The 12,194-nt window shown below is 37.0% G+C and overlaps 2 protein-coding genes across 3 annotated transcripts in view; one reads left to right on the forward strand and one right to left on the reverse strand.

Moving 5' to 3' along the window:
- The window catches only part of LOC137395180 (disabled homolog 1-like), a 28,476-nt gene extending 19,986 nt beyond the window's left edge, over positions 1-8,490 (forward strand). The window contains exons 7-12 of one of the 2 annotated variants that reach the window (XM_068082007.1): positions 2,767-2,862; positions 3,315-3,392; positions 5,186-5,825; positions 7,333-7,523; positions 7,817-7,866; positions 8,160-8,490. In XM_068082007.1, coding sequence (XP_067938108.1) covers positions 2,767-2,862; positions 3,315-3,392; positions 5,186-5,825; positions 7,333-7,517 — 999 coding nt within the window. In that variant the 3' untranslated portion in view covers positions 7,518-7,523; positions 7,817-7,866; positions 8,160-8,490. The remainder of the gene's footprint in view (positions 1-2,766; positions 2,863-3,314; positions 3,393-5,185; positions 5,826-7,332; positions 7,524-7,816; positions 7,867-8,159) is intronic. The other variant, XM_068082008.1, reaches the window with a different exon arrangement.
- LOC137395181 (calreticulin-like) lies at positions 8,469-12,167 on the reverse strand. Its single transcript, XM_068082010.1, has 6 exons — positions 12,006-12,167; positions 11,522-11,626; positions 10,352-10,555; positions 9,652-10,214; positions 8,895-9,152; positions 8,469-8,744 (listed from the first exon to the last, which is right to left on the reverse strand). The coding sequence occupies exons 1-6, from the start codon at positions 12,082-12,084 to the stop codon at positions 8,712-8,714; spliced, it is 1,242 nt and encodes a 413-aa protein (XP_067938111.1). The 5' UTR covers positions 12,085-12,167; the 3' UTR covers positions 8,469-8,711.
- Between the last annotated feature and the right edge of the window lie 27 nt (positions 12,168-12,194).

The following is a 12,194-nucleotide window of genomic DNA, read 5'->3' on the forward strand; positions in this document are numbered from 1 at the left end:
ACAGCAACAGAAGCTCGCATGAACGACAGTCGCTTTTAATAAAAAACGTTTTCATGCTAGAAGAGTTAAGCTTAGAATTAGGGCAGCACCAGTGCAGTGGAACTCTGTATCAGTTAATTGTTAACTAAGGTGATAAATACAACGGTAATTATCTCATCATTTTTGTATGCGCAACCCATCATTGGCAATAGTAGTTAGAAAATACCTGCGTCAAGTCGTGGTGTGATGATATACGCTCCATTTTTTATCTCCGCTGGTAAGAGCTTCGCCAGGGATTATCGATTCAAATCCATACACAGCGAGCGTTGCTGTGATGTCGAATAGTCGTCTCACTGCGAATGCCTTCGCACAAGTTTAGTATAGTGAAATGGTGTCGAATCCGTTCGGATTTCACTGTTCCTATGATTCGAAGTGGAAGAAACTCCAAATCCATTCAAAGCATGGAAACCCATTAATATAGAAATGTGCATTTCGCTAAAGTATGGCAGGAACTATTATTTAAAAGAGCGAGAGAAGTTTATGGAGTGTTGAAACTAATCATATTAACTCTAATTTTTATGAGATATCAACAAATTTTAGCAAATTTAATATTCACTCATATATTTTGACAGAGTTAGTAGAGTCCAACCTTAAACCCTCGTGTTAAAATATCTCCACAATACCAGCACTGTGTACTATGAACAAAAGGTTTTCCTTTTTTAAATTAAAAAAAAACATTGTTTTGGGTAGAGAAATCCTATTCAAAGGAAATACTACAATTTATTTATAAACTGAGATTATCATTATATAAAAATTTATAAACAGATGTCATCAAATACAAAAATAGCCGAGTTTAAATTATACAAAATTTGTGTGAATGGCACAAAAGGTAGAGAATGAGATGCTGGCATCAGTGAAACAGACTTTCAACATTTTTTTGGCATAGTAACACGGTTTCAGTGATGCTGTTGCTACTAGCTGTGTGAGTTTGCCTTACTGGTAGAGTACAAGATCGTGTGTTCTAAAGGAATCAAGATGGTCAATCAAACCTTCCCTTATACTATGGTAGCTTTTCTAGTTTTATTTAAACCATTCAAAACTTTGGTTTGAAATGTAATTAGCATCTTTTTGCTGTTGAAACGCATCTATTAATGAAAATTTTGGCCACCGTAAGCAGTCACTTGGAACTCGGGCTCTGAAGGGAGACCTGTTATGCAACAGCGTTATTAAACTTTGGTGTAAATGTGCATCTTGTCTGACCATGCCTGCCACTATCATTGAATTGTTGAACTTTTATGTTTCATTGGGAAGTACAGGGTAGAGCTTGAGCATTAAATCAAGTTTTCATTTATTAAAGGCGCCATGGTAAGTTCTTCCTTTCTCGTTAGTGCCCCTGAAAAGTTGTGTAATTGCTTTCTAAAAAGTAGACAACTCCCAATGTCAACAATATTGGATAGACAACTGCTGTAACAAATACTGTAAGTGAAAGGGCTAACAACTCCTTCAGTGTGTATCTTAATACATTTACGTTATACTAGCATTTTTACAACTGGTTTGAAGTTTGAATTCAACTGCTAATAATGCTAATACACCGTTTGTTGTTCTTCTTTACACTAAAATATCTTTATTGTCTCCTAAATGACCAAGATAAACTTTTCGTTCATTGTTGGTTTCATTTCTTCTGATCCAACTAAACTTTTTGAATATACAGCATATCGGAGATTCCTAGTTGAATTTAAATTAACTAAAAGTATTTAGCATTGGTAATACTACTTTTTTAGAATGGCCTACTTTAGACGTAATCCGCAAAGTATGCAATATTGTTTTCTATTCCATAACGAGTAAAATAGAGCCGTGTAGAGGTACACCAGCACTGTTACAATCTGGCGAGTTCATTAGGTGTTTTAAGTACTTAAAATGGTAGACATAGTCCTATAAAGTAGACATAGTCCTATAAAGTAGACATAGTCCTATAAAGTAGACATAGTCCTATAAAGTAGACATAGTCCTATAAAGTAGACATAGTCCTATAAAGTAGACATAGTCCTGTATTGTCAGCTCTAAAGACAAGACAGGATAAAGTCCTCAGACGTTAGTTATACGGCTAAGGTCAAAGGGTCTGACCTTTGGCCACAAAGATTAAAGTTGCTGTGATTAACATAAATGTTCATTTGTTTTTGCGAAGTGCTACTCGAAGTGCTATTCGGCTCCATGTACTTAAACCAATGCATCTGGTCAGCAATTTCGGGGGATAGGAGGGCGAGAGGATAGTTTCGAGAACCTCTCTAACCAAGTTAAAAAATTGATATTCCATCAAATATCTGAGGCCATATTTTTTAATGTATAATAGTTGAATCTGTTTGAAACACCCTATAGTAGTTCTAGGATGTTTGTGCAGTACATCTGATGCCACTGTTGAATGTGTGTGTTACACGCCATCATATGTGACTAGCCCTCAGCTGTGAGCATATGGCTGCTGAGTTTTGATTGCTTGTTCTTATGTTGTTATATTGTTTATGTTATATATCACTATTATATATTACTATTAATATATATTATTATATATTACTATTATATGTTTTATATTATAATATAAAATATAGTTTATATCCTAATATAATATATGTTTTATATTATTGTTTTTGGTTATAAAATATACTATATTATTATATTTTGTATATATTGCTGGCCATTGCTCATATTTTTTTCGATTGGCTTATCAAGTTTCTGTAAAAAAACATCTGCCCGATGATCGATTTGCGCTATATTTTAGCCTGTGATTTACAGGGAGATGAGGCAGATGTAAAATCACAAACGCCTGCAGTACAACGGGAAAACTCATCCTCCAACCTTCTGGATATACTGAATGACTTGTCATTCGTGGTAGGGACAGCCACTTCGCATCCTCTACCTATGGAAATAGTTGAAATAGTCTGCTACAATCTCTATAGCAACTGAGCTACTAGCTTGTTAAGTTGGCATCAATATGTCAGTCGTATTAATATGTGTGTTGGAAGTGGAATGTTTTACAACCTTACTACTGGGACGGTAGGTTCTTAGCGTTAGAAGCATTTGTTTTATAGCGAAATGTATAGTAACATATTGTATTATATTTATAGTAACATATGAAGATAGATCTGACATCAAAATGTTGAATTGCTTTCTTACTTCTGCAAGGAGCAGCAATTGGCTGTTTTAAATCTGATGCAACCAATCATAGTTGAGATGATAAAATTAATAGAAATGTTTAGTTGATTGTGTTGCACACACACATAATGAAAGAGTCTAGTTGGTGGCATTATTTATTTTGCTAAAGAATTCGGGTCTTGTTTTAGGAACCCTCTAATCCTGCTCCAACACAAGCTTGGCCTCAACAGAATGCCGGATCTTGGGGCAATGCTGTGCCTGCGCAGGTAAAGTTAATATTTAAATTTAAAAAAATTGAATACTGTCAATAGTCAAACTTCCACATACAAATTTAATTTATTCCACAATTTGCTTCGTAAATGTACGTTATGACAATTATGTGTTGCAGCAAATATTCCTCTAGGCTTAAGCTGTAGTTCGTTCATTTTATACCACAGCCTATATAGGCAATGCTAATTCTGCAAGTGTTAACACATATCATTAAAACTATGTGAAGAATTGATACAAGCTAAATTGATAGAGGTTCTTATCGTTACTATAACCGATGCACGATTGGAAGCATAGGCTCGGCATTGCATACACTCAAATACGAAGAAGTTGAAAATAACTTGGCTTATATTCTTTTCATTACTTTCATGGTTTTGGTTTTCATTGTAATTTTCACCAATTATTTACATTTTTGAAAATCTCTGAATGTCATATATAGAAACTTACTTCAGGTGTGGAGGCAGATCGTATGCTAAGGAAATAATTGTAAGTTGCGATTTGATTGTGCAACATTTTAGTTTTGAGTTTGTGTTTCTAAAAAGCATCGTAACAATTACCATTGATAGGTAAAATACTATTTCAGTTACATCACTCTATGAGACAAACTGCAGGAAAAATTAAAAAAAGTAAAATTAGAGTCATTACGTGGTTTAATAATCTACCTTATTGAGTGACTGGAGTCATTTAACTTGCTAAGTTGTGATAGAAGGCTTTAAATACTAACCCACCAAGATAATTTAAAAAGAGTAATATTTAGCCATTAAAATTTAAACGTTTTTAGCCAACATAAAAATTTTTGTGTATTAAAGTTTGTTAAAATGTGTTTTATGTAGTTGGACCAATGATCTAAAATATTTACCCAACACCAAAATAGCAGCGCATAGTTCTTCGAGTGGAAGTTGAATGAAATTTCTTTCTAATGGAAGTGTTTGGACTCGAATTCATTCAATTTTTTTCAGAAATGCAAATACATGTACACACACGCAGAGAGGACTGGTGCCTCCTCAATGCAAATACATGTACACACACGCAGAGAGAACTGGTGCCTCCTCAATGCAAATACATGTACACACACGCAGAGAGGACTGGTGCCTCCTCAATATCGAAAATATAAATATTTGAAATCAACAGCGTACAGATATGGGAAACAAATATATAATGTTGTATAATACTACTGGTATATGTAATGTTTGTAATTGCGCCTTTAGTTACTGTTCAACTTTTGTGATATCTTAAAAATTTTTCCAAATTTTCTGATGGATAGTCCTGTTTAAAGATGAATTTATGCAACATTATTTGGAATTTCTTTTGGTTTTTCAACTGCTTGGATGTTTTAAGATTAGAATTTACAAATTTTGGTCGTAATTAAAATGCTCAAAATAAAAATACGTGCAAATCACTAGTTGCTATAGTTGATATCGACTATTGCATTCAAATTGCAGCGTAAGGCATCTCTTTTTTGTTGATCTCTTTGCAGCTATAGACGTCATAATCGCCCTTTCACTTGATCTGAGCCTTTTAACCGCGATCAAGTTTTTTGGATTTCAAACTTCAAACATCCTGGCAATCAGATCACCTCAAACTTCAAAAACATTCCCAAATGATAGAAAAATGTCGGTACATTCTGATAAAATCTACTTAAATTTTTTGTAAGCTCATCTTTAAAGCGCGCAGTCAAATAAACGGCTTACAAAGTGTAGCTGTACAATTTGACTGCAGACTTTGTACATTGCTTAAGGATATTCATCAAGGTCAGCAGTTAAAAAATTGTCTACAAATATATTTTTTCTAGAACGATCCATTTGCTGTGCAGCCTCAACAAAACCTTTCCGCTCAGCCAACACAAGGTCAAGGTCAAAGCGTGCAGTTCAATCAGTCCACCGCCCCGCAATTTAATGCACAATCACCATTTCCACAGCAGTTTGGTCAGGTCCAACCTCAGCAAGCGGCCATGTTTGGTGGCCAGCCGATGCCAATGTTTAATCCGGCTATGCCCCAGCAGATGTATGGAATGCAAGCTCAGCAAGCAGTCTATCAACAGCCCGGTATGTTCCAGCAACAGGGAGCCACCCAATCACCTTTTGCCCAGCCGGTAGCTAACCAGTTCGCCAACGATCCATTTGCAACCGGAGTAGTTCGGCCGGTTGCACCTCAGCAAACTGCACCAACTCAGAGTGCCAGCAATCCATTTACTTCTCCTAGCCCTGCATTCGGGGTGTTACAACCGCAGCCCGCAGTCCAACAAGCTCAAGCCGCTCCGGCAGGAATTGGAGGTCAACCTAAAAACCTCTTCTCAGACCTGAATCCACTTCCCTCTTCTAACCAGCAAGTCGGCAAAGAGCACTTTTTTAGTGATGTTAAAAACCCTCCCAAGCCAAAGATGATTGACCTGCAGCCGAAGCCAGCGGCTCAACCCGAGCCCGTCACCAACAGTAAGTATCGCTTCGATTCGCTGTCACAGATTTTTTTCTTTGGTGACTGGTGCACTTGCAAATTCTTATTTCTCTCTTGTATACGCAATAAACATTCATTTTCTGCTGTGTGAAGCTCAATCATACTCTAGAATGTGGTCCTACAAACTTTACACCTGGTTGAAATTTCACATTGAACAATGCATATACGTACATATAGCCTGTGGTGCATTGCTAGAGAATCGATTCTTTTGTTGCTCAAGTTTCTGCTCTGCGCACTCGGGCAAGTAATTTTGCATTGAGGGTTAGTCTTTAATCTTCTACATTAGAACGTTATTTGAGGAGCTTTCCAAAGTTTATGTTGTCTTGCCATCTGGTAACACGGAGAGTAGGATTGGCTATAGCTATTTTGTTATTATTATCGAAAAGTAAAATGTAGAACCATGGATAATGTTCTGGAGATGCTCGGTAACCTACACGCTATATAGTATCTTACCTTTAATATTATACCTAGTACAATGACAGTCCCGTGCGCCGTGAGAGATTGTCATGTGTAATTATCATATCCATAAGTATTTTGTGGTGTAGCAAGGTGATCGAGTGGTGTATTGGTAGTCTGCTAACCTTTGAATCTGATGTCCTCGGTCCAAATCTTGTGCGAGGCAATCTTTTTTCCTAATGCTCTTAGCGTGGCTCCAGACAGATGAACACAGCTCTTATTATAGTAAAGATTATTAAAACACAAAAACACTTAAAATATTTTATATAATAGATAGCTTAATATTACCTTAATATTTTAAATAGTTAGATGTCTCAATAGGAAAGTACATGTAGACACGAAAACAACTAAATCCTTTTTCAGAAAATGTGGGTAATAATTCTGAGTAACATTTGTTTACAATGAGGAAAAGAGGTAGGCTGTTTTGAACATCACGTTTCAATGTACATGTCTGAATAAGGCAGGAACGGTGTATGGCTCAAAGTTCTACCTCGTCTGGCCGCTGTTAATAGATGATTGTTTTTTCGTGTTTATTGTGATTTAAGTTGTCATTCTTAAAGCTATACACTGATACAAAGTTGATTTGTTTTAAGCTCTCAAGCTTTGATCATAAAAACCAGACCAACGATATTAATTGTCGCCAACTTTGTTTCTATGTCAATTTAAAGACTAAACTACTATGGAAAGCTAGGGATGGTGTGGAAGCACACTGTTGAATATTCTTCCTTCATTTGCTATCCATCCAAAGTTCTGGCAAGAGAAAACTAATTCAATAGCTTTGAAAAGTTTGTAATTTATATTTGTAGCTTTGACGGCTGAACACTATTTTAGCCAATCTTTTTGCCTGAAGTGTGCATTGCAGAAATTAAGCAACTGATTTTAGTAATATTAAAATTTTTGGTGTACTCATTTGATTGAGCCTGGCACCCTTGCATGTGGCTAACAGCTTACCTCAGCTAGTAATCATTCAGCAAATATAATTTCGAGATGATTGCGCTATTTTGGATCAACTGCTAGGATTTTTTATAGCAAATTTGAATCTGCCAGTAAATGGTGCTACATCTACTCCTACCAACTATGATTGGCTAAGTGATTTGGTGGCTAATAATCCTGCTCCTAATCAAACCATCAGTCCATCTACTGGTTTGATAGCTCCGCCTCCAAGTCATGTACGGTCTCGAACAGGTCAGCCTCCACTCATCAAACCCATGTAGTCGAAGGTAAAAGCGAGTTGACCTTACAATAATTTGCCAAATGTGGTAGTCTCATGTCGCAATATCCCATTACTCTGCATGGTTAATTAGTGTTAGCAATGTGAGATGTTTCAATGAGAGACAGTTTGTGTGCAAGAATTAATGCAAAATACTGTGCAATACCAATGATATAAACCCCCATATTATATGATATTACCATTGATATCTGTAGGGTTATATATCATTGGTAATACTGTGGCGCATAAATAAGTTGCTTATGTATTTTTTCATTTTTAGATGTAATTTTTCATTTCTTTTAGATAACGTGCTTTGGTGAGTGAAAACTTGATGGACTCAATATAGGGATCAGGTGAATGTTTACTGATGTATTTATGGTGATCGAGTGTTGTAGTGGTAGTCTGATAACCTTTGAATCTGATGTCACCGGTTCAATTACTTTGTGAGGCAATCTTTTCCCTAACGCTCTTAGAGTGGCTCTAGACAGATGGACACAGCTCTTATACTAGATTGTTAACACAAACTATAAGAATTGAGCCTTATTGGTGAATGTTAATTGCTACCTTATCCATTAGACACCTCATCACAGCAGTGAGGTTGTCATACCTCAGACTCGTACTAATGAGTAATGTCACTTTGTTACAGATTGCTGAGGATCAATGATATTCTAGTCGCATATTATAAATACATCAGTCCTTTCCACAGTTCTCACTACTGATTCCCAAACCCATGCACTCTTCATTTACATAATGTGCAGTTTACTATAATTCACGCATTTGTATTTTTTACCGATATGGTGGTGCTCTGTTGAATTTAACATATAGCCGTAATAAAATCTTACCACTTAGCTTATGCATAATCATCTGCTGCCACAACTGATTATTTTTGTATTAGCTTAGCAGTTCTCTGACGCATTTGTTCCTGTATTTTCGTAGCATGGTGAGGTGTTCAATATAATAAACAATTACAGCCTTTATTGAAATGCCACTTTACAAGCACACACAATGTTTTTCATTAATACTCTATTTACAATACATAAATAACCATTATGTCTACCAGCAAAATGTACAAGACCACACCTTGCAGAATGCGAACCAATAATTCAATGCCAGCTAATGTGAGGACAAAAGGTCTGTAGAGTTGTTTCGTGACGGAGACGTTGGAACGAGTGGTGGAGATCTCTCAAAAATTAAATCTTTATAATTCTATATGCTCGTGTGCGTGATCATCCTGAAAGAAAAATTATACAGAACGCTACAGCCAGGGATATTTGGGTCACAAATATATTGCTCCCAAACTATACAATAAATAATAAAATGCATCTTGGCTAATAGACCATCATCTACTGTATTAGCATGTCGCAACTAAATTGATACCAACCTCCTCCATTTCTTCATCTGACATATCATTTTCCTCATACTCATCATCCTCCGCATCCTCATCATCGAGTCCATCTGCCTTCTCTTCCTCTTCCCTCTTTTTGCTTTCCTCCTCATCCTTTTTCCTCTGTTCTTCATCCTGTACATCCTTCATCTTTTTCTCTCCTTCGGACTGAGTCTTCCATGCGGCTGCCATCTCTTTAACATCATCCTCGTTTTCGGTGATCAGAACATTGTCAAATATTGTACCGGCCTTGACCTATTGTGCAAAAAACAAAATAATTTCGTTTCAGTGTTATAGGCAGTGGCATGTACTTACAGCTAGCAAAAAGGGTTTGCCGGGAAACAATTTACCACAGCAGTGCTTTCTGCTTCAGTGTTGACTGCCATAATTCAAGTGCTATTACCTCTGTTACATGAACACATCTGGTTTAAAAGCTTTGAGTAAGCTGGCTAGCTGATACACTAATTTGTGAAGCAATTGTGTTTGCTATGGCATATCACTTCTCATTCATGTGCTTACAGGAACAGAATTACAGTGGTCAAAAAGCAAAAGTAGCATCCCTACATCATGCCTAACCTTCCAAAAAGAATAGCTATGCTATTCATCGAACTCGCTTATAATACAAGGGGCACACATCGTGAAAATTTTACCTCCATAGTAGCATAGCCAGAGATTCTAAATCACCGTTTGTGAAAAGTGTTGTTCTAGACATTCAATAAAAACCTGTTATGGCAGACAACTAGCCGAAACATACCTGCCACAGATCAAATCCAATGACTCCAAAATCCTCATAGGCATAGATCTTATCATCTGGGGTGTATTCAGGGTTGTCGATCTCTGGATGTACCCATTTTCCCTTATAATCAGGGTTGTCGATTTGCTTTGGCTTCCACTCTCCCTTGTATTCTGGATTGTCAATCATAGCTGGTTCCCATTCTCCATCCATCTCGTCATCCCAGTCTTCTGGTTTGGTAGCATCAGGGTCAGCAATATGCTCAGGCTTGTCCCAATCTTCTGGCTTGGTGTCATCAGGATCAGGAATCTTCTCACGCTCATCCCAATCTTCTGGCTTTTTAGCTTCAGGATCTTTGATCTTCTTCGCAGGCAAGAAATCCCAATCATCTTCCAAACTTCCACTTTCTACCTTGTTGTCATCGATTCTTACTTCATAGGTATTATCTGGCTTTACAACAAGTGTATACAAGTGGGTGTAGACATCATCCTTGCATCTGATATCTTTTTTTATCAAATGGTTCTTGCCTTTGTATGTGAATATCACATGTACTTTCTTGGTTCCGGGTCCACAAATATCTGGTCCTGCAAATGCATAACATTGATCACATCAGGGTATGTTCGAGTGAAGCTATTCTGATTATTTTCACCATATACCAATGATGGCTGGCTATATTTAGGTACCAAACATTTCATTTCATATTTAGGTACAACAGGCTTACCAAACATGATGTTGTATGGGGACTCTCCATGCATGTCTGTCTGGTCCAAGTCACTGCCAAATAGTTTCACATATCCACCTCCGCAATCAATGTTCTGTTCATGCTTCACAGAAAACTGGATGTAGAGAGTCTTGCCTTCATTGCTGAATTTTTCAAATTTAGCAGATAGGCCATAAAATCTTGCATTTTGAGATGTTTTTATACCTGAATATAGAAAAGATGCAAATATAGCTATTTAAGTGACCCTTAGATGCATCCATAATACCAATGATATACAGCCCAAAAGGATAGCCGACGGCTATCATATGGGCGTGGTTTAATTATGGAGCTCTATTAGGATTGTGCTAGCCTGGGTTTCAAAGCAAACACAACTCTCGCGGGGCGGTCGCGTTGCCTTGTTAGGTTTTAGAAAACACGAATCGCTGTTATCGTTTCATTAGATTATTCAGCCAGTAGACCCCGCGGGTCACAATAGCAAACATTGAATTTCTGCAATGTAGGGGTAATACCTAACCAAAATAATGTATCTAATCAAAATAAAACATTTCAAATTACCTATTTTTAGTAAATTTAAAATTAGTAAAGGTCGTAGTATATGCCTAAAGTTGAATATAATTACCCGAACAACGGCATTTTTTTTCTAGTTTTTGATTAATATTTTGCCACCCCTAATATAAAATGACAAAGTCCTTCATCGGTTTCACATTGTTTTACCTTGCCAATAAGATGGGACAGCAGGCAAAGCTGTGCAGTGTAGTTTTCATACTCAAAATCTAAATGCAAAACCGAATTTGAGCTATTTTACGATTGTGACTATTAATATCACGAATGCTTGTGAATGGCAACTGACTGATCATAACGGTGACAATATTGGGATACTATATTTGTTTGACAACAAAATGAATTCAACAGATAAGTAAAATAACCACTATAGTTCATAATATTCGTAAATTTACAAGGTGCTTTATTCAGCATATTTGTTTTTTTCGGGTGCCGTGTCCGGGTTAATCCTAACAGAGCTTCATAATTAAACCCCGCCCATATGAGCGCCGTCGGCTATCCTTTGGGGCTGTATATCATTGATAATACCTACACTGAAAATTTAACATTTGTGGCCAGCAAAAGCAATTGGCACATTTCATGCGCAAACTCAATATAAAAATTAGGTACCTTTATCTGCCTCGGCGTCATTATAAAATTCTCCAGCAGTCCACTCCCATTCGCCAGCTTCTGCTCCTTTATGCGTCGATTTTACCCATCTGTCACTCCAACCCTCTGTAGCACATAACAATTACGTAACTCGGCACTTACTTTATATGCAAGCAGATCAAAATGCTGAAAAATATAATACGAAGAACGTGAAATGTGTAGAGCAAACATGAATTAAATATACACCAAAAATTGTGACACTGACATTCGAACGTAGGTTCCAGCGAGTGAGGTTAGCGTTTGTTGCGTAATTAGGATATTCCAATGTCACCTTTACAAGCCAAAAATATCTAGCGTTTGAAATCTCAGAATTGAACTCGTAAACCTAAAGAAGACAGGAGACTCGTGGTCGAATAGAGGCATGGCTTCCATGTTTACGCCATTTACAATACCCTACAACTGTTTAGCTATAAACGAGACTAGTACGATTGACGATGAGGCTTACCATCGAAAACTTCTTTCAAGTGAGTAGTTGCCAACGCCGAGGCATACAACGTCAATGTAATGAGTAAGATACACTTCATCTCGCCACCATGCACCGACACAGCTGGAAATACAACTTACACACGGCAAAGGCACTCACATATAAATGGGGGAGAGTGAACTAGGCTTGGCTTGGTTATGATGTACGCTA

This window comes from Watersipora subatra, chromosome 4 (genome assembly GCF_963576615.1).
Source record: "Watersipora subatra chromosome 4, tzWatSuba1.1, whole genome shotgun sequence".
Taxonomy (NCBI): Eukaryota; Metazoa; Bryozoa; class Gymnolaemata; order Cheilostomatida; family Watersiporidae; genus Watersipora; species Watersipora subatra.